General features: G+C 37.4%; 1 protein-coding gene across 1 annotated transcript in view; it reads left to right on the forward strand.

Annotated features, from left to right (window-relative positions):
- Positions 1-5,188: 5,188 nt before the first annotated feature.
- Positions 5,189-22,442, forward strand: part of stt3b (STT3 oligosaccharyltransferase complex catalytic subunit B) — a 57,232-nt gene continuing 39,978 nt past the window's right edge. Inside the window, exon 1 of the mRNA XM_079836884.1 lies at positions 5,189-5,748. Within this exon, the coding sequence (XP_079693010.1) occupies positions 5,492-5,748 (257 nt within the window). The 5' untranslated portion in view covers positions 5,189-5,491. The remainder of the gene's footprint in view (positions 5,749-22,442) is intronic.

Here is a 22,442-nt window from a genome sequence, read left to right on the forward strand (position 1 = left end):
TAGCGCTCTGTAGAGAAGTTTGTCCGTTTAGGGCTACTGTAGAAACATAGCGGCGCAAAATGGTGACTTCACTGTAAGATGACCCGCGGTGTATGTAGATAGAAATGGCTCATTCTAAGGTAATAAAAACGGTTCATCATGTAAGGTCTTTATACACCCCTGAAAACATAGTTATGTATATTATATTGCATTTCTGTCAATAGATCCTCATAAATATTACACACTGCACCTTTTCTAATGCAGCGGCTGTGGGAGTGACAGTAAAATTGACATCTTTCTTCTGACTGCCGTTATCAATCTATCTTTATTTTTCTTCCCGCTTTTTGAAAGTTGTGAAAACACTATTGTGTTTTTGTTTTTTTTGCTATTAGAGCAAATTGGAACACAAAAAAAATTGATTTAATGTAGTATCTCATTCACCGCTATAGAAGTTTACCCAACTATGACACCTTCTGCTTCTGAGAAACCCGGAAATGTGAAAAGGGTCAATTACCATATCTGAATTTCAGCTCCTCATCATCCTTTGGAAGTGCAAGCAAAGTGGATTTGCCATCGCAGTTCAGAAGTCTTCTCGACATTTCAACAACATGAACCAAACTCTTCCAGGCCTCCAGCCACAACTACAGTGTTTGAGGGTCAAAGAAGATGATATTTGCGGGCAGCCAATGAAGACCATAGGTTGGCACTATGCAAATTTGTTTCAGTTTGTTTGTGGAGGAAGTAAGACCGGAATTACGACTTGTTTCAGGCAGTTCAGAATCGGTTCTTTCTTTTGCGATGCAATAAGGCAATAAATACAATAAGTATTGGTCGTGCACTTTAACGTTTTGCATTCACAAACAGCTATATCACACACATGAAAGGTAATCTCCAAAAAAGCATAATAGGGGCACACAAAAAATGTCTCGGGTCCCTCCATCAATCTAAGTTTTACCAGTGTTATTGACAACTGTTATCTCTTAGAAGCATCTGTCTTTGACAACCTGCATGAATTGAGATGTCACAAACCACTAAAGAACAAACAAATGAATGAACCACCAAAAAATGATTAAAGCTACACTGTGTAACTTTTTTAGTCTATTCTTAGCTAAAAACACTTAGTTCTTTCAAAAATATATGTGCTCATTAATGTATATTTACTTCTTTCAAGTAATAAAGTATTCTCGTAAGTTTATAATATGCCATTGAAAATACACAAGGTAATGGGATCTAACGGTGGTCGCCATGTTGCCCCTCCATCTTGAAAGTACATTAGCCAAAGAGGGACATACCCGTAAATTCAAGCTTCGCCTTTCGCGTTTTAACCGGTTTTAACACTGTGCGCGTCAACTTGTTCAGACTTGTCTGGTGCATGCGCAGAGAGTTTTCATCTCAGCAGCTCCAGTAACAGAGTTATACGGAGTTTTCCTGGCTTGTTTATTCTTCAAAAGTCTGTTTTTCCTTGTGTGGTATTTCTGTGCGTTAATAAATCCGTAAGTAATAATAGTTGTTGTCATTGTGGATGTTTCAGAGTGTGTCATCGCGTAATTCAGTTGATGTTACCTCAGAAGTATTTTTGTGTCAACATACAATAGCGTAATGCTCACCTATTTGAATAGTCATTCAGTTATTAACAATGTTTATTCGTTTATAGAAAATATTTGCTTGTAATGTATGTTGATGGAAATATGTATCAGGTCTGATCGGCATATTAACACTTGTTATACAGAGCTAAACCTGCGCACACACTTTTGTAACCGGACACCGCTTGTTAGCAGCCGCAGCTCCGCTCCTTTTAATGCAGCTGCATTTAGCGCCTATATGTGGTACAATAAGCTCTGGTTTACGGTTACATTATACAAATGTAACTTATAAGTATAGTTATACAGTTCTTAACTGTGTATATTCTGTCATGTCATTATCATGTATATTTACCATCGTTCTCACAGAAACCACATTTATGTACATATCCATGCAAACCTGTTTATGCCTTGCAATTGGATGACTGAATAAACATTACTATCATCAAAGTTCACTCTGGATTAGCTGCAGTTCTTTCTAGCCGAATAATTAGGCCAGTTGAGTTCCAACCATCCCACTGCGCACAGAATATCCCACAGGCACCGTGTCGAATGTGGACGAGGTCGAACTGCATTTTAATCTTGGACTAAATCGGCCACTGTAGGAGTTAAAACGAAATCGGAATTGAACAGAACAGAAACTAAAATTCACTGGATGGTCATATACAAGTTCACCACTAGATGGGGGAAAATATCACACAGTGTAGCTTTAATCAAAGTCAGCATTTAATCCAAGATCCATCAGTTGTTTCTTCTGCAATAGCTGCAGCTGTCTTCAGAGACATAAAGGCCCGGAGCACTGTGATCACTGTGATCTTCACAATAAATGGAACGGCCCAATAAATGAACACACACGAGAATAGCAGTCTTTCAGAGCTGCTTTTTCTTTTGTCAAATAGATACACACTCAGCCTCATTATCTGCCTCCATCCCGCACAACTGATATGAGTCACCAGTAGGTAAGTCGCCTCACACCGTCTGATCTCTTCTAACCTCTTTATTTTGCCTAAACTTTCGAGATTTACACTCCCACCGAGACAAAGAAACCTCAGAGGAAAATAAAAGAGAAAGAAACGATTGTTAATGTTAGAATGCAATGGGTAATTGCCTTGGCATTTAAATAAGGGAATCTCTGGATTTCAGAAATGTTCTAGGTGCCATTCTCTAGGAACACAGCTACTATTAAAAATAAAATAATGGCACCAGGAGGACCAGCTAAACAAGAACACCCTGACCACAAAAAAATATAATGTTCCTAATCAGTATTTATGTTCTTTATAGTAAAAACATGTAAACATCATAAAACCAAGATAAATGTATTTGAGAAGCACAATTGCATGAGATGTTTTTGTTTAGTGGTGGCCTTTAAGCTGTTTTAATTATCAATATTTTTATCTGAATGGCTTTGCAATTCACAAAGAGTAGCTATCAGTTACAATATTTCCAAAAAGTCACATCATTTTAAAAAAATAAAATAAAAATGCAACCTAATGTCAAGAGCAGTGACTTTTAATGCATTGTGGATGTATATTTTCAACAATTAGCATATATTTGGGAAGGACTGATGGGTAAATCCAAGATTTATTGCATTCCAGACTTTTTAGCCAGGTGGGTGATGTGCACTGGCATAATGGAAACTGTGGGTGTCAGCAGAGGTACATTAAAGCTGTTCCAGATTATAACAAAACTTGACACATATTTGACTAATGGCAAATGTGATTTGGTTTAAAATGCTAAGCACCACTCCAAATTAATTTCCCTGGTCATTTTCCTGATGAAAAGGATATATAACAAGGCCTGTGTTATATTCAAATACTACAGGACACAACACATTTTCCAATACAATATAACCAAAGCCACATGTGCAAGGAAAAATAGGCTGCCCCCCCCCCCCCCAGATGCTAAGCAGCACAATAATCAATAGCTTAAATGCATCTATTGATTTTTCAATGCAGCGATATTGACATGCTTAATGTTTGATATTGTCTGCAGAGGAAGATTCCTTGCACTGTGGATAGAGGCATGTTTAACTAAACCAAATGTTTAACTTCTAGTCTATGGTCACTGTTAAACACCACATCTGCAATGTCACATTAATGGATAACTTGAACACATGTATTGCAGAGCAATTCACTGACCGATGAAGGTTGCTTTTAAAAACCTTGTAATTTTTAAACATGACCTTCAAGCTTAATGCTGAATTACCATTGAAATAAAGCAAAGTTAAGTTGAAAATATGATTCATATAATAACAGTTGTGTTATTAAATGTTTTTTTTTACCATTAAAACTCATTTGTGTCTTGCTATACTGTATAAGATATTTTCTACTGTGCCTGTGGTGTGTCATGAACAGATCCAGAGCAATATCTGCATGCTGGTTTGCACAAAACTTTGAAAAGGCTGTATGATCTATACTGCATGTGGTTTTGGAAAAAATTGTGTTTTTAAGCAAACATAACCTGGTTGAGCCTAAAACTGGGATCATGTTTTAGGGAGGATACATGAGAATACGAGAAAACCTGATCAAGGCAAATAATTCACTTTGTGAATTTCAGATCACCATCCTGTGGTATGGTAACCTAATGTAATGGCAAGTTTCCTAAACCCTATGTGGGCATTATGGGTGGAGCTGCATCCCCTAACCCTACGCATAACCCTATCTCTCCACCCATTAAACAGGTTAAGCTCCACCCTTGAGCTCCAGATGCTCTGTAGCGAGCACTAGCTTGGAGCCATTCAAATTTAATAAAAATGGCAGAGACAGGCTGATATTGTTTTCAGTACAGCTCCAGCTTAAGGCTACCACAATTTTGTTTCTCAAATCATTTATCTTATTGTAGGCTGAATACATTTTTACTGGGGAGAAACTATAAATACAGATTAAGACCATATTTTTGGAGGTGTGCTCAGGGCCCTGTTTAGCTGGTCTACTGACGCCATTATTAAATCTTTTACTGCTGCAGCTTCCCGGTTTATTATTGTGCAATATGTGTTCAAACTGTGTCCAAAAGCAGGCCCCAGTAACAAATATAGACACATGCTAAGTATGCAGTCAGATGTAATATAGCCTACACGGTTAATAATGTTTCATGTCGTTCTAAAACTTTATAGCTTTCTTTCTTCCGTGAAACAAAAATATTCATCAGCCAAATACTCTCTTTACCCATACAATAGAGTTATGCCTAAAAGCTCCTATGGAACGGCATGAGGGTGAGTAAATTAGGACGAGACGTTCATTTTTGAGTGAAACATGAGCCTTTTTCGCGATAAACGCAATAAATGACTGGAACAAACTTTATGTCGTGATATCAAATCAATCGTTTGACATGACATCCGCATAAAAAATATCGCTTGCGTAGTGACCTGCAGCTATATGAAGGCAGTTTTCTGATGCAAAATTCATTTATTTCATTGGTGTACAGCGGTACAGCGCCGCGACGGTCGTTCGTGTTGATTGGCTCAAACGAGTGCTCGTTATTGAAAACCTGGGACAGGATTGGCTAACCTCTTGTCAACGTTTTTCCGTTTTTGTTTGTCAACGTTCCAGGCTGTGCGTAATCCCATTGGCTTCTGTCAGTGGTTTGCTTGCAGCGGATTGGCCGAAAAGGTCGCGCGTGTGACCCGCCTTGTTCTACCTGTCTCGCTATGAGAGGCTGAGAGATTCTTCCTGCTGTGTATGGAACAGAACCGCCCTGTTCACCCCCTCCTACCAGTGGATCTCGTGTGTTGAATGGTACAAGCCGGTTAGCATGCCACTCATACGCGGAATCTGCTGCAAATAAATCCAAATTGTTAATCCACAACGCCAAATACCTGCAGTTGGAGCAACGGCCTGGTTGCGCAGAAATATTGGCGCCGAGGAGGGAGCGGGTTGGTGGAAAGAGGGGTGCGTGGCGGTGGGAAGTGCTTTCCTAACCAAATCCTCCAGAACATGGCGGAGCACCACACCGCCTCCGACTGTAAGCACAAAGCGAGCTCCAACGCCGGAGGTTCGGTCTCGGGCAACGGACGGCCCAACTCCCCGGCTGTATGCGGCGGCGGAGGCCTGTCCGGTGGACTGACGCAGCCGGCGGGATGGCAGTCTTTGCTGTCGTTCACCATTCTTTTTCTGGCCTGGTTGGCAGGGTTCAGCTCTCGACTTTTCGCAGTTATTCGCTTCGAGAGCATCATCCACGAGTTTGACCCTTGGTGAGTAACAAGGCGGGAGGGTTTGTGGCGCATTTATAATCTGACGTTTGGGGAAGTAATGCACGATTTATCTCGCATTAAATGAAATGTCCGTACGGGCTGCACAGTGTCGCTGCGATCCTTCATTCATCTCAGTGTAATTGTCTCAGGAAGCGTTTTGTCTCTGTGCGTACCACGTCCATGCTTGACAATTTTGACACGTAACCGCATGGCAGTTGCCCTCCATTTTTTAATATAATTTACGATAAACGAAATTGATTGTGATCGCTTTAGCCATATGCTATTTTGATTACTATTTGTTGAGGTATAATGAATTACTCCAAGGTGTCCTATAAATCCAAATCAGGAAATGCTTAGAAAATATTTATTATTTATTTTTGTTACTATTTATGTGTCAATTAATAGTAAATAATTCAAAGGTGTCTAAAAGCTAACTAACGTCATTAGTTGTATTATCTATTCAATTATGTACTTTTGCATATTGATTACATACTAGTACCTAACGTTCTCATTGGATACTTGTCTCCAAGATAGTTAGAAAATCCTTTATGATTCCTAGTTCATTGTGATTAGTAAATGGTAAAACTGGAATGGGTACTAGTGAGAAGTGAATATGATACACGCTTCACAAATGTGCACTTTTCACTGTTGGGGAAATTACTAGAAACGTGTAATATATATTGGGAAAATTCAAGATATTACTCACTATGGGATCACATTTAATTAATATGGATTCTGTCTGTTGCTGTTTTCACTAGTAAGTAATTATATAGTGAATATAAGATAATCTGTAATAACAGAATCATTGTCACCACTATATAAAATAACATGGATTGCTGATTTTAGTAACACAAAATGTTTAGTTTAAAGAAATAAGTGTTAAAATGACTTGCCGTGCAGTATTATCACCTCCTGGTACTATAAATGTGTGCATATGTGGCTCTTTCACAAAAATCTGTTTCATAACAATGTCAGATTTGCAGATAAGTAATTCTTTTGATCCGCAGAGCTGTCAAATGTAAGCTCTTAACTTCTGCTTGAGAGCTAATGTTGTATTTTTAGCACTAAAATGTTTAATCCATTCATGAATCATAGGTTTGAATTAAACCCCTTTGTGCAGTAATTGCATTAAATTGAGACTCAAAAGCATTTACTTCCTTTTCTTCAGCATATAGAGACAAACTGTCAATTATTTCCTTATATCCTCTGTTAAGAGCAGTGAAGACATGGGCTACCTGTTTATTTAACTCTTATATAAAGTCTCAAGGTGGTGGTAAATGAGGCTGGATGAATTTAGGTCAACTTCTTATTTTATCGTAATCGGAAACTTTTTATAGTCATGCTTCTCACCATGACAGATTCTTTAAACACATTAATGGTATACTCAGGCATGTGTTAGATTGCATTTCAGTGGTTATGCTACATTTCTTCTCTAAGAGAATAACAGCAGGAACATCCTGACATTATGGTCCCAATTTTCAGATTTGCAGTCATAACTGCTAATGTTGACGGTCATGGTGCTCTGCATTCATTAGTCTGAATGGAAGATCAAACAGTGTTATCTATGTGCTTAAACAAACTAATTCTTAACCTGCCTCCTAGGCTAAAATTAATGATATTCAACAGAAGAACATCCTCATGCAAAGCAGGGGAACATGCTAGAGTGTAGGTTTTGTTGTTGTCTAGTTTCTTTTTAGGTGCTGTAAAGCTTGGTCATTACACTGAAATTTCAGTTACAACTGAAATATTTGACCAAAACGGCAAAGAAATACATTTTTGGTTTCATCTGAAATGGTATTGGAAGGCTGAAATCATTGACCGAAACAGTAACATTTAATGAACACTTCTGTGATGAAGCGTTTTGACTGCCAGTGTCTATTTTGTGCACTCAATGTGGATAAGCCACAGAGGTAAACATGTCAGCAGTGCAGACACACTTCACAGTGACCCAAAATTAGAGCTGCATGATTAATCGTTAAGATCTCGATTCAAACACCCACGCAATCTCCTTCCTATATGACAACGATACACCATTGTCTATTAAACCTTTGACAAAATCATACAGAAATATTGAAATCTGCTGCTGCTGACCCAGAGAGAGCAGGTGTCATGTGTAAGTATGAAACGGCTTCACAAAGTCTTTTCAACCACACTAGTATCGTTATATCTTTTATAATAATTCAAATCATCACACAAGTACTAGGATAAAAGTTTATAGTTCGGATATAAACACTGATGTCTACGGAAGGATAGACATAGAGCAAATCAACTTCTGAAGTTCAGCAGAAACTCATTGAGCTCCATGTAAAAATGCCCAAATTTACAACAGAAAAAAAAAACATGTTTACAGCCTGGTACAAATTCTATATGGCTAAGTTTGCCCTTCATGACGACTGTGAGGGGGGGTGATTTATTTTTATTTTTATAACTAATTCATTTACATTATATAAAGCCTTAGCATTCTGCATAATTAAGGGGCGTGGCCACTTTGAGTGACAGGTGGATTGCCGTTTGTCTGCTGTCTGTTAGTCATCACGTCACCTCAGTTCCATCCACGTCCTGCCTCTTTGCCCATTTTCAGTTATTCGGGAGTGACGTGCTGCCAAGATGGCAATGGCCGATTTTGAGGCTTCAAAAACTCCCTTCAAAAACCTACGGGTGACGTCACGGACACTACATCCATATTTGTTTACAGTCTATGCAGATTGAGACCAAAATGGTCGCAAATGCAATACGTATTTGATAATAGGACAGTTAAAATTTCACACGGTTGCATTGGTGCGTGTGCGAGTAATGCTTTTGCTCTTTGGGTTCCGCTGAGCCAGAGATGGACACGCTCAGCGCTTAATGACAACTCTTCAATGTTTTCAACCACATAAGGTTTATTTAACATTTAACACATTTAAATAGCATACACAAGTACTAGCAAAACAATACATTTATAGTTTGTAAAATACACAGTGATTTCTATGGAAGAGCGCAATGACAATCCATTGACGACGTGATGTATACATATCAGATACGCATAAGTAACTATAAAGTTTACTCTATTCTTCTCCCACTTTACCAGCCACTTGCTTGTGTATTTACTTACTCATGTATTTGAGGAGAAGTGGATGAATTGACGTGTTGAAAATCTGACAGATCGGATTCCCTGAACTGCGGCGCAAACTAGCATGGCGACGCCCATCACGCATTATAGATCAACCAACATGATCATTATATTAACAAAACACATTCACTTGCATGTATTTGAGAATTGGAATATCAGGTAGTTGATAACATAGCCAGCAAGTTTGTGAATATTTTGAAAAAAAATAGGAAATAAAAGCGATACATCTGTCATACAGCGCTATTGTGGCTGCAGTGTGTCACATGAAGGGCATGACGCATAATATTTCTTCTTAGAAATATTACTTCAATAAAATAACACCCATGGCAGTAATACTTTTGTTATATGTTATGTGTGATTAATATTTTACTAATGTGGAAAGCAATGGAAGCAACGCTCAGATTAAAATATTTAGCAAATATCAAGCCTTTAGTCACTTCAATCTTTACATCAATGCAAAACCAGCATATATAAATCAAGAGAACGATTCATCATGCAAGGTCATTATTGTTTATATATAAAAGGGTTCGATCAAATTGTAAGTCGGTGCGACCAACTGAGAAAGTTAGTCGTACGGGCAACTAGTGGGAAGAATGAATCTAGAGCCCCGTCCAGTAATGCAACAGGTGAAGTATTTATGAGCGAGTCATTGAATCATTTATTCAAATTGTTTATTTATTTATATTTTTTAAATTAATTCAGATTAATAGACTGCAGCAATTAACATTTCTGACACTAGTCAGAAAATCTAGTAAATTATCTTGGGAGAATCGTGCAGCTCTACCAAAAATGATGCAAGAGTAGAAATGTCAGATGTTCAGCTGGAATAAATATTGAGAGGCGGCTCATTGCTTAAGAACTTTACTACAAATAGTTTAAAGGACAACTCCGGTGAAAAATGAACCTAGGGGTAATTAACACATGGTTACTGAGTAGATCGTTCTGTGGGATGCAGTTTCATGAAAATCGAATGTAAAGGGTTTTATCTCTAAAAACAGATTAGCTTATAACGCTAGTATATGGGGCATATATTAAGTAAAATTAAATCGCTAGTTAATACCACTAACAAGGCTCAAAATAGCCTCACACTAACACGGTATCATAATGAGGGTCCCTACATGCAAACCGAAGCATTGAGAACTTTGTAAGTGTACAAACAGTTTAATAAGAAGATGCTTTATAAGTACATTACGCGTATACAGGCAGGAGCCATCTTGGAAACAAGTCGAGCCACGGTTGAATAATCCGCCATCTCTTTAGTGTGTATCCTTTGGAAGCACTGGTCTCTGTTGCGTTCAGTTTTTTTTTTTTTTTTTTTCTTTCTCTGTTGCGTTCAGTGCTTTCTTCCGGAAAACAAAGGACCATATGAGATTCTAAGTCACAGTTCATCACTTAGCACAGCGTTCGTGGCCCGACTTGTCGAGACTGTTTTCCAAGATGGCTCCCGTCTGTATACGTGTAATGTACTGTCTTTATAAAGTATCTTCTTATTAAACTGTTTGTACGCTTACAAATTTCTCAATGCTTCGGTTTGCATGTAGGGACCCGCATTATGCTACCGTGTTAGTGTGAGGCTATTTTGAGCCTTGTTAGTGGTATTAACTAGCGATTTAATTTGACTTATTCTATGCCCCATATACTAGCGTTATAAGCTAATCTGTTTTTAGAGATAAAACCCTTTACATTCAATTTTCATGAAAACACATCCCAGAGAACAATCTACTCGGTAACCATGTGTTCATTACCCCTAGCCCTAGGTTCATTTTTCACCGGAGTTGTCCTTTAATGTATTACCTGTGAAAACGACACCCTGAACATAAGAGTGCATACATTTCGGTGGATCACTAATCATTACACAGTTTGCAGCGTGTAATGTCATGTATTATTTGTGTATTTGATTTATGATGGAACACAAAAAAAAATAAAAAATGCTGCCATAATTTTGGTGGTTTCTATGCACTTTAATCTTGTAGAAAACTTTTTTTTTTTTTTTTTTTTTTTTTTTCATTCAGTGGCCAGATTTAGATCTTAGGTTATTGCTAGTTTCGTTGTTGTGAATTCTTGGCATTAACTTTTTTAACTTTAGTGGCATATCCATATCCTGACACATCGCTGTACTTTCTCGATTTAACAACCTCTAATCTGATTGGCAAGACACTCTGTAGTCCCGGTTCCAGCCTTGACGACACTCCACACTTAGCTCTTTTTGTCCTCATCCTCTTTCCTCATCCACCACCGCTTACTCTTCCGCCTCTCCCTCTGATGATTTCCATTCATTGTTTATCAACCTGTGCGACATGTGCACTCAGAACTGGCTTATGTTTTACACAGTTGGTTTGATCACCTCATTAGAAGCAAGTGTGAACAATTGAGTTGTGTAAAAACGGTGACAACTTTTGTAGTTGTTTAACTTTTGCGAAATGTGCTTGAGTGAGTCTGTTTTGCAAATGGTGTCGAACTACCTGAACTTGTCTAAGGTTTTGCCAAAAGAGTGATTTATTTGACCAATATGTTTAGGCTACTGAGCATTTGCTTCAGAAAATGGGGTTTAGTATTTTAGCAGTTGAGAAACGGTAGTAGCATGCTAACTGGACATCCATGAGCAGAACTGAATTTCCTCTTTGTGGTCTGCACGCAAGCGCAAAATAAACTTGTTTGGTTGCTTTATATGTTGGCCAGACAACATCTTTGTGTAGGAAGTAGGTTTTACTGTCCGCCTGATGGTTGAATACTGCAGACCAGTAAGAACGCCTACTAGCAAGCAGCACAGAGTCTTGGCGAACTACAGCCAATTATTGTGAACTATATGTGTGAACTCCCCTTAAAGCACATGCTTTTATTTGATCGGGGTTGCATTGACTATATGGAGTAAGTGACTATATGACTATATAAGCACCACTTGCAAGAGTAGATTTAATTAGCTAATGGGTCATTGCTATTTTAGCCTTTCTGAAATGTATTGGTATAGTTTTCTAAACCATATACATATGATAGCTCAGCTCAGCCAATCATGCCAGTGTCATTAGCCGATTTCCATTCAGAGGCGTTCATAAAACACAGCATGTTCTAAATCTTAAATTGCATGATAATTTTACCATGATGCTGCTTTGTTCGTCTAATGCTATTGCTCACTTGGGCAAATCTGCTGGCATCTGTTAATGCTGGTGTTTTTTTCTTTTTCTTTCCAATGTTAAATACATTTTTCCTGTCCTTGCTTGTTTGAGCTGTCTAAAAGAGTAGGATTGGTTTAACCAACCAATGGAAAGTGAAGCCAAAGCGCCTCGATCGCCCCCAAGTGGTTGGTCCCAGTATAGCTCATAAACCCCTCCCCTACATCTATTCTAATGGGATGCGAGACAAACTAAACAATCAAATTACACTTCAAATACATTTTTTCCAAAGATGTTTTTTATCATGCTGATGTCACGCAAGTGGGTTTGGTTTTAGTTAGTTATTTGATGCTATAAAAACGGGGACGTGACGTCATGATTGACAGCTTCTCTTAGTGAAGTAGTCACTGAGGCACCAATGGGCTTTTTTCGGGAGGAGATTGGATCTTTAAGCTTTGATTTCTACATTTCCATTACTGTTTGTTTTACACCGACATGAGTTGTTCAGCAGTAAATTTGCTATACATTAGGATATTTGTGAATAGGTGTGCAAAATATTTGTCTGTGTATAAAATATATATATATATATATTTTTTTTGGCCTGTTGTCAGACGGATTTTGTCATTTCTGCCAATCCTTGTCATAGCCTTTTCTGCCTTTTTGTGCAATTGTGGAGCGTTCAAATAGATTCTGATGTAACCTATTGAGTGCATTTTTACAATTATATCTGTGTGTTCATGCCGTTTTGTTTAGCTGTGAATAAGACATTGGATTGTTGTGATTCCTAGTGTTTACCTTTTGTTTTCTTGCACGCATGCCTCTGTCCTCTCAAGTGTGGCATTGACACCTCTCAGGCTATTGTGTGCGCTCTTTCAGTAATCTACTTTGAAATGCAGGAGATTTTTTTTTTCTTCTTTTCTGGCTGGCGTACATTGGCTCAGATTGATTTTTTTTTTTTTACTCTTAGTCGTATGAATGTTGAGAAGCTTTTAACTGCCAGAGAGTGCTCAAGTCCCTTTGTAGAGGTTGGGATGGAGGTCCCTCTGGGTTATTGGTTTCCTGTGCACAGATTGGGCCTAGTCTTGCATTTGAGCCAATCGCTGCTGATTCATCATGCAAATATAATCTTTGGACAACAAACACGTAAGCATGCTTCTAGAACTTCAAACATATAAAACTTTCAGCATGCTAAAATAAACACCTACATGGGATTTGCAGGTTTTGAAACTTGATTTTACCTGCAGTTGCACCAGGTGTTTGGTTTTGTCATGAATGCTGGTTTCTATTAATACTCAAGGAAAGTTTCTGTAAATAACACCATTTAAAAAAAGGTTTGGGGATTTAACTGAGCTCCATAAATGTTTGGAAATTGTAAAAACTCTGAGAGCACCTTGCTTTCAAATAGCTTTTTCCTGTGTTTCCAGCTAGGGGCTTCATTGATTTGAGAGCTCAAATGAGTAATTGTTTCATGTCCAGATAATTTCAGTGCAACACACACACACACACTTTGGTTCTCTGGGTGTCTCATTTAGATCCAGCACACTGCCCCGAGCCTGCTCTGTCCTTTCTCATTTTTGGATGCTGGAGTGTTGCGTTTCCTGTTCTGCTTTTCTACTCTTAATTCCTCTAGTGTATTTTCTGTCTATCGTTTTTCTCTTTCTTGCTTTAGCTTGTGCACTTCTTTCAACCTCTCTATAGCAAATAACACAGCCTGCTATTAGGGCTGGAATGAAAGGCGAAATGTGTTGACCGGTAGAGATTTTTGTGCTGTTCCTGTATATATTGTGGTAGGTGCACTTTTGCTGCTATCAGTGGGCGGGAACTATTTAAGTTATTTACATGCAACAAAGAATCGGGGTGTTATAAAAAATTACAGAGGAGGACTTTAACAAGTCAGGAAGAAGACTCATGTACTTAATGGTATTGGTTCCAATTCATATACACAATTTCTTTAATATAATGTAATTAATTATAATATAATTAATATACATTTAAATATGCCAGAAAAGCTATATAAATGTATTTTATTTATAAATAGTAAACTGTTTGTTAACCTAATATAAATGAGTGAGAATATCAGTGCAGTATTACATTAAATATATTGCCACATTTTGAAAATATCTTTCCCCCCCCCCCCCCTCCCATCTCTTATATAAAATGAATCATACTGTGAAATGAGTTTGATCATATTGCCCACGTCTAACCCTTATGTTCTGTTTGCACAACAGAAATAAGGGCAGCGACGCAAAGCTCATATTTCTGTTTTACCTTCCCTTATTTTCTTTGAATCCCTCTTATCTCCCTCTCCGCTCTCTCTATCCATATGGCATTATCCATCCACCCTTCCGTTAATTGAGCTTTCATCCTGTATCTCCCTGACCGCGGATGCATTGTCTGTGACGGGCATTCTGATCTGAAGAAGCATTTGAGTGCCACTTATCTCTGAGTTGCCTGTGGAGTTGAGCCGCTCTCTTGTATATCTGAATGAGATCCTACTTTTATTGGAGGATATGAGGAGAATTATAATGTTTCAGGGACCACAGGTCTCTTGTTGCCTCTGCCTGGCCTTGAATATAAGTCATGTGATTAATTAGTCTCAAAAAGGAGGAAAGGAGGCCAGGCACAGGTCATCTTTTTACTGTGCTTAGTGTAACCTTTTCCAAATATTGTTAAAGAATAGTGGGAAGTCTTGTGTTAATTAGGGTGCTTTAAAATGGCACCAGGTATTGTGGTGGTGTTCACCTTTAGCTGTCTGGTTAGCATCACTGATGCCACTGCAACGCTGTCGTTTGTGACCTCTTCATATTTGTCTCCATTAGCCAGCTCATAAATATTACTACTTCCTGTTCAACTGAAAGGAGCGTTCCCTCGTCTTTTAAAGGGTTAGTTCACCCCAAAATGAAAATTCTGTCATTAATTACTCACCCTCACGTTGTTCCAAACCCCTTAAGACCTTTGTTCATCTTCGGAACACAAATTAAGATATTTTTGATGAAATCCGAGAGCTTTCTGACCCCACATAGATGGCAACACACCGACCAATTTCTAGGCTCAGAGGTAGTAAAGACATTGTTAAAATAGTCCATGTGACTCCAGTGGTTCATAACATTAAGGCTGAACCACTGGAGTCACATGGACTATTTTAACAATGTCTTTACTACCTTTCTGGACCATGAAAGTGTAAATTAAATAGCTGTTTATGGAGGGGTCAGAAAGCTCTCAGATTTCATAAAAAATATCTTAATTTGTGTTCCGAAGATGATCGAAGGTCTTATGGGTTTGGAGCGACATGAGGGTGAGTAATTACACATTTCATTTTTGGGTGAACTATCCCTATAACATTTCATTGTTTGGCAGCCTGAATTCGAGTTGTCAGTTCATGGTAAGCTGACCTTCACGTCATGTCATTTGCCTTTTGAATAGTCAAAAGTCTGATTGCTGTCTGTGTAGTAATGGAAATGGAGGGGTGGATGATATTTATGAAAAGGAAAAGGTCCTCCTTTTACTCCTCACACAGAATTTTCTGAACAATAACCACAGTATTTTTTGTAATCTTTACCTCAATCCTTTTTCAAATTCCTTTTTCTTTTAATTCCTTTAAAAAGTGTTAAAAAACTGTTTGTTCGGTTCAGTGCTGCTGTTATAATTAGGGATGCACCGATATGAACATTTTGGCCGATACCGATAACCGATAATTCTTAATATTTAAAAGCCGATAACCGATATATTGGCCGATAAATCTAAATACAAATTTTAATAAACTCTGAGAGCCTGATTACAAAAACAAAAGGCTCACCATTAAAAGCCATGTCCCAAACACTTCAACATAAATCAAACCTATACACTACAGTAGCCTATTTGAACCAGTGTGAGATTCCTTACCTTTTCAAATTAATTTTACACTCCTATGGCCAAATTTTTTTTTTTAACACTTTACAATAAGGTTTAATTTTTGTTAGTATTAGTTAACCAACCAATTAATTTTAGTTCATGTTAATCTCAACATATTCAGACCCAAAGTTGTGTCTTTTAACATTAGGTATGAACTGTGAATGGACTGTTACAAAAAACAAACATTTTATTACTAAAAGAAACAAAGGTTATTGCTCTCTGTTTGTTCATGATAGTTAATGCATTAATAAAATGAGACCTTATTTGTAAAATGTTACCAAAAATTATATTGTCTAAAAAATACAAATAATATACCTAAATAATGCAAACAAGTAATTGAACAGCATTACTTAGGCTGCATAATAAAGAATCAGAATGCAAGTGCATGAAATAACCTCCGCACAGACGATAAAGAAATGGTTTTAATCAAACCATATTGTTGATGGAAATGATACGAGAACAATAAAAGTGCTAATTATAAAAAATAATGCTTCTGTGTTTTTGAAAAAAAAAAATATGTTTAATATTACAGTAATAGTAAACATCTGTAATATTAGTCTAGTCTATTAGGAATAATGTTGCTGTTTGAGAGCGCGCTGAAGCTGGAGAGAATGAACGAACAACCATAAACTGAAGCGCTTAGAAGTTTAATTAACAACTAAATGCATCATATATGAGAACAATCAGATATTTATACAAAATAAATATAATATTACAACTTATATTAGCACAAAATCACGCATAGGTGAAGGGTTATAACTCCTGTGGATGCTCTTCCCCTGTTTGAGAGCGTGCTGAAACTTAAGATGATCACCGGTACAGTGAAGCACTGCGGGTTATTGACTTAACGAAACACATCCTATATGACTTTAATCAGATGTTTATACTACAAAAACGTAATATTACGACTTACATATGCTTAAAATGACGCGAATGCACAAGCGAACTTGACTGTGCTGGTCAGAATGCGTTGTTGACGCTTCCCACAACAGCACGCTGAAAAACAACTAAACCCAGAGAATTCACTACGTTTTATAACAGAAATATTCTCATTGCAGTGTTATGTATAGGACAGTCCCAGTAGTTATTAATGCTGTGCATTTCTGTTTGAAATGCGCGCGCCGGTACAATGAAGTGCTTTACTGCATCGTTAATTAACTCAACCAAACGCATCCTATATGGGATTATATACACAAAATAATAAATATAATATTACAACTTACAATGGCACAAAAGGCTGTGAATGCACAAGCAAACTTGACTGTGCTCGTCATGAAGGTGTCACTCCGTGGGCGCGCGCTGAAGCTAAAGACCGGTACAATGAAGTGCTTTACTGCATCGTTTATTAACTCAACCAAACGCATCCTATATGATATTACATACACAGAATAATAATAAATATAATATTACAACTTACAATGGCACAAAAGGCTGTGAATGCACAAGCGAACTTGACTGTGCTCGTCATGAAGGTGTAACTCTGTGGGCGCGCTCTTCCCTCAACAAACGCGCTGAAACACAACGCTCTTTTACAGCCTATTCTATTCTCATTATCATTTTATGTAGATTATAGAAGACTTGCGCTGCACATGTTGCACATAACTGTATTTTCCTTTTCGAAGTGATTCCAAACATATTTAGAGCAATTCAAACCCATCATGGTGGACAGCGCGTCCGTCTCAGCTGAAGGAAATAATACATTATCTATCGGCTTGACTATATCGGTCAAATTTTCTTATTGGACCGATAACGATAACATCAAAAATAATCATTTATCGGCCGATAACGATATGTTGCCGATATATCGTGCATCCCTAGTTATAATTGTCAAAACAGAAATAAAGCAATAGATATCAGTCATCGGGCACACAAACCATGCAACTAATTTGGTATCAGTATTGGTTATAAAAAAAATCAATATTGGTTGATCTGTATTTGTCACCAAATTCTGACCACACTAGGGCTGCATTTCCCAAAAGCATTGTGAGCCCAAGTTGATTGAAGACCATTGTCACCAATGTTCTCTACGGTCTAGCTTGCAATGCTTTTGTGAAATCCAGCCCAGAACATTTGTTTCGGTGCCACCTATTGGTCAAAAGTAATAAGCAATTATGTCACGTTACAAGTGATTTGTATTTATGGTCTTTCAACCATTTTGCTCTGTCAAATCCTTTTTGCGGTTGGTCTGATGCTGGCTGCCTTGATTTTTAGCTCTTCATTCTGCCTCTGTGGTGCTTGGCCCCCTTAATTGCTACTTGCAGCTATATATAATATATGAAAAGTAATAATAATAATTTATTATTATGTACATTTAGATATATAATATATTTATAATATGATATAAGTTTTTCCTGCTTGGCATATTGGTTATTCAAACAAAAAAGAGACTTTTATAATTTTAAGATATTATTGCTTAACCTAATACATTTATTGTAAAATGGTTTTGTTTTGTAAAGAATTTATTCTGACAAACAAAAATATGGTGCAGAAAAAGTATCCATTTTGTGCTGGAGCTGGTGAAAAATTATAGAGCAAGTATAAATCTGAACTACTTGGCCAGCAGAAACAAAATCTTTGTTGTTGAGCCCTGCTTTATCCTTAACTGGTATATCGCCCACATCTAAATGGAAGTAAGGTTTCTTCTGTAGCTGGGTTAGTCGTATATGTATCCTTCTCCCACTCAAGTTTCATTCATGCAGTGTCATCTCTGCTTAAGGTCAAAGTGGAGCAGTTAACACGGTCCAACTGACTGTGACAACATGATTATGGGGTCAGTTCTCGTTTATTCCTTCATACTGTTGGAGTCTTTCACCTTAGCCTCTCCTGCTTATTGAAAACCTGCATGTGGTCCATGAGGTCGCTTGCAATGCAATGTTCCACCCTGCCCATTTCTTATGATGCTTATTCTTATGGTGCTTCACAGCGGTACAAACTCATGCATTTATAATGCTCAAACAAGGGGTGCAAGGTTGTTATTCTTTTGGCAAGAAATGTTATGAAATCAAGTTATATATTAAGGTTTTATTTCCAATAATGTTGTTGTTTTTGGGGTTAGGAAAAGCAACTTTTGTATTATATTTTGAAGGTGTATGATAGATTTGTGTCATGTAACTAGACTGAATATTTTTTTACTGCAGTTAAGTTTTTTACTCAATCTAATCTTGTCAAGCTTTCATTTTTTTACCAAATACTTCTTTTACAAAGAATCAGTTCACAAATCTGAATAAGTCTGGCTCTTGAGTGCTGTTTGAGTTGAAATTGCAGTCTTTACACAGATAATATTATATTACACTTACCTTGTGTAAACAAGGCCTTGGCAAACTTCATGGTTGACATGAGAAGGTCCTTATTTTTCTGCACCAGATAATTATCGGTCACAATTAAGCATAGATGTGGGATCATTAGCAATTTTCAGAGGAGTATTACAGAGAAATCTAGTTCAGGAAAAACGTATCAGTCTCAGTGTCTAGTTAATGAAATGTAAGATTTGAAGTAGCGCTGATTGCCTAATTATTGCAAAAGGAGGTTTTCTAATCTGTCATCACACAGTGATATGCTAAATATTAATCGCTATGGTTTTTCGGCCCACTTGGGTAAAGTTATTTGCTCTGTGTGCGATACACAATACGTCGCAGGCGTCTTTTGTGTGCTGAAACGGAATGGGTTTTAATTAGGATGTGCTCACTTAGCTGAGCTGCTTTGCATTCACAGCACAAGCTTTCCCCCTTGCCAATTACGGGCCCTCAAAGTTATTCCAAGAGCGTTGCTTTGATGTGCTTGTGTCAGGCGGGACGAACTCCTTGTCCTCATCCGGAAAACCTTCCGTATCGTTCCTCAAGGTTAATCAGTTCTTTTATGTTGGATTAAATCTCCAGGAAATGAACACAAAGGAAGTGAGATGTGAATTTGGCATTTGCTGTTTGGTTTTCCTCCTCCCATCAGCGATTTAAAAAGATTAAAGGGTTTTCAGTATGAGGTTTGATCGATGCTTAAATCTTTCAGACGTATTGCTTTGACCAGACATGCTTGATGTGTGAATTTGGATTCTTAAATATAGTCAGCCATTTCATGAGTTTCTGAAGCACAATTTCTCCTTTTAAAAAGAACAGTCTCCGAATTTTATACAGCTGAGTGATCTGTTGATCCAGAGACAGTTCATTTATGAAATCTTTTTCATCCTTTTTGTTTATCATTCATAGACTTCGGGTCAGTGGTGGAGCCATTGATGCACAATAACGTCCTTGAGTTTTTTGCAAAATTTCAGTGTTGACATTTTCATTGGTTGTATTTTGAGCTTCAGACCATCTCATGCTTTTACCTAGATGAATTTGGTGACACTTTACAATGTCCCTTTAGTTAACATTAATGCAATAACTAACATTACCAATGAGCAATACATTTGTTACATTATGCTAGCTCATGTCCATTAAATATAAATGGATACAACATTTGAGTTTAATAATGTATTAGTAAATCTTGTACTAACTAAGATTAATAAATGCTTCAGAAGCATTTTTCAATGTTGGTTCATGGTAACTAAGGTAGTTAACTAATGTTAACAAATGAAACCTTATTGTAAAGCGTTACCACAATTCTTATTGGCTTCTTAATAAATCAATCATTTATTAGTCTCATTGGTAACTTAAAGTGATGTAGTTACACGTTACTTATATAGTAATTATGCATAATTACAAGGAACTAACTAGGGGTGTAAGAAAATATCGATACATGTGAATATCGTGGTATTCTGTTTGGCGATACTGTATGGTTATTTATTTATTTACATCCAAGATTCGTGGCTTTGTTTTCGGTTTAAACCACAGACTGTATAAAACCCAACCGCTAGATGGCAGTGTTATCTCAGAATGTAACTGACGCGCAGCCGGAGAAGCTCAAAGGTGAAGGTGCGTGCATCGCTAATGTTTGTATTAGCAAACCCAGCTCACAAGACGATATAATTATTCCGTTCCCGCGATATACAGAGCTGAAGTGTGGACTCATTTGGGCTTCAGCTATAAAGAAGCCACTAAGAAAATCGACAAGTCATTTTGTTTGCAAAATATGCCAAGTTAAAATCCAATGCTCGGGAAACGCATTGAACCTGAGAGCTTGCTTAACATCCCAACGTCATCCGCGCTGCTGAGAAGCGTTTCGATAGAATATGTTCAGCACGTTATCCTCTCAGTAACAAAATAAACACACAACAAAATTGACAGCGATGGCAGCAGAACGAAAGCATCTGATCATAGTGATGTGGATATGGATGCACCAGCTCTGCAGTTCAGTACTTTAAATAGCACTATACAATAGACTGCTTTAAAGCAAACAGCTTTACAGTATTAAATATAAAACAAAGTCATGGAATGGACTCTGCACTTTCTGTTGTTAAATAGTTTAGAAATTAAAAAACTGTGAACCTTTTAAAACATTCACATAAAGAATCCTGCAGTCACTTTACTATTTCCCTTTTCTTAGATTGCACAAAATAGGTATTTAGTGATATATATATAAATGATACTGTATTAATTAAATAAAATAGTTACTTGTCAGGTTTTATGTAGGGATGCACCGAAATGAAAATTCTTGGCCGAATAATAATAAAACACTTGGCCAAAGGCCGAAGCCAAATACTGAACGTGGTTTTTAAAAAATTTTCCTAGTAAAATAAAAATATTATTTGGCCATCTTATCTTATCTTTGTCCTATTATGCCTACAGGTATCATAATCAAATCATAATCAAATTTTGTTTGTTTGTTCATGAGAGGTTTTGGGAGCCTGTATAACTCAGCACTGAATAAAAACTCTGGCGGTTTGAGCAGTGAGTGGAGCCTGACTAACTTAAAACCTTTTGGCCATTGCGAATAAGAGATCAATAACTGTCACATTGTGAATGGATACATTTGACGTTCTACAGACACAAATATGCACTGGAGCATTTGCCAATATATTATTACAGTATCAACTGAGGGTGCTCTTGCTTGCATTTGAGGGTGCTTGGACAATTCAGCAGAACAGTGTCTGCAAAAGGCCATTTATGTGTCTTTCTCTGACACTTTAAAGCCTTCTTTAAGCCTTGTTTATACTCGACGCGTCCGCACGAGCGTGATTGGGTGCGCGTGGCAAAAATGACGTCATTGCAGAGTGCCAAGCGGACGAGGCGCCTCTCACACGCGCTGGTTGCTATATTTGATCGCTTCATCAAAAACCTCATTGTTCGGTAAAATGTATTCTGTCTTTTCACTTATTCACAGAAATATCGCAATATATAACAATATATCGTATAAGGTAACCCCTGTATCGTGATGCGTATTGTATCGCCAGATTCTTGGCAATACACAGCCCTATAACTAACCCTAACAATGACTCTATAGTAAGAACATGTAGTTAATTACTCTGTAATTATTTAAGTACAATGTAATAGTGTAACAGTCTCATTTTCACTAACATTGTAAAACACCAAAAAGTCCAAATAATTCAGTCTGATGGATTACATCTCAAGTAACTGATTTATTGTGCTTTGTAAAGGTCAGAATTTATTTAAATTCATAATTATTTTTTACAAATGTCACATTTGTAAATT

This window comes from Gobio gobio (genome assembly GCF_949357685.1).
Source record: "Gobio gobio genome assembly, chromosome: 15".
Lineage (NCBI taxonomy): Eukaryota > Metazoa > Chordata > Actinopteri > Cypriniformes > Gobionidae > Gobio > Gobio gobio.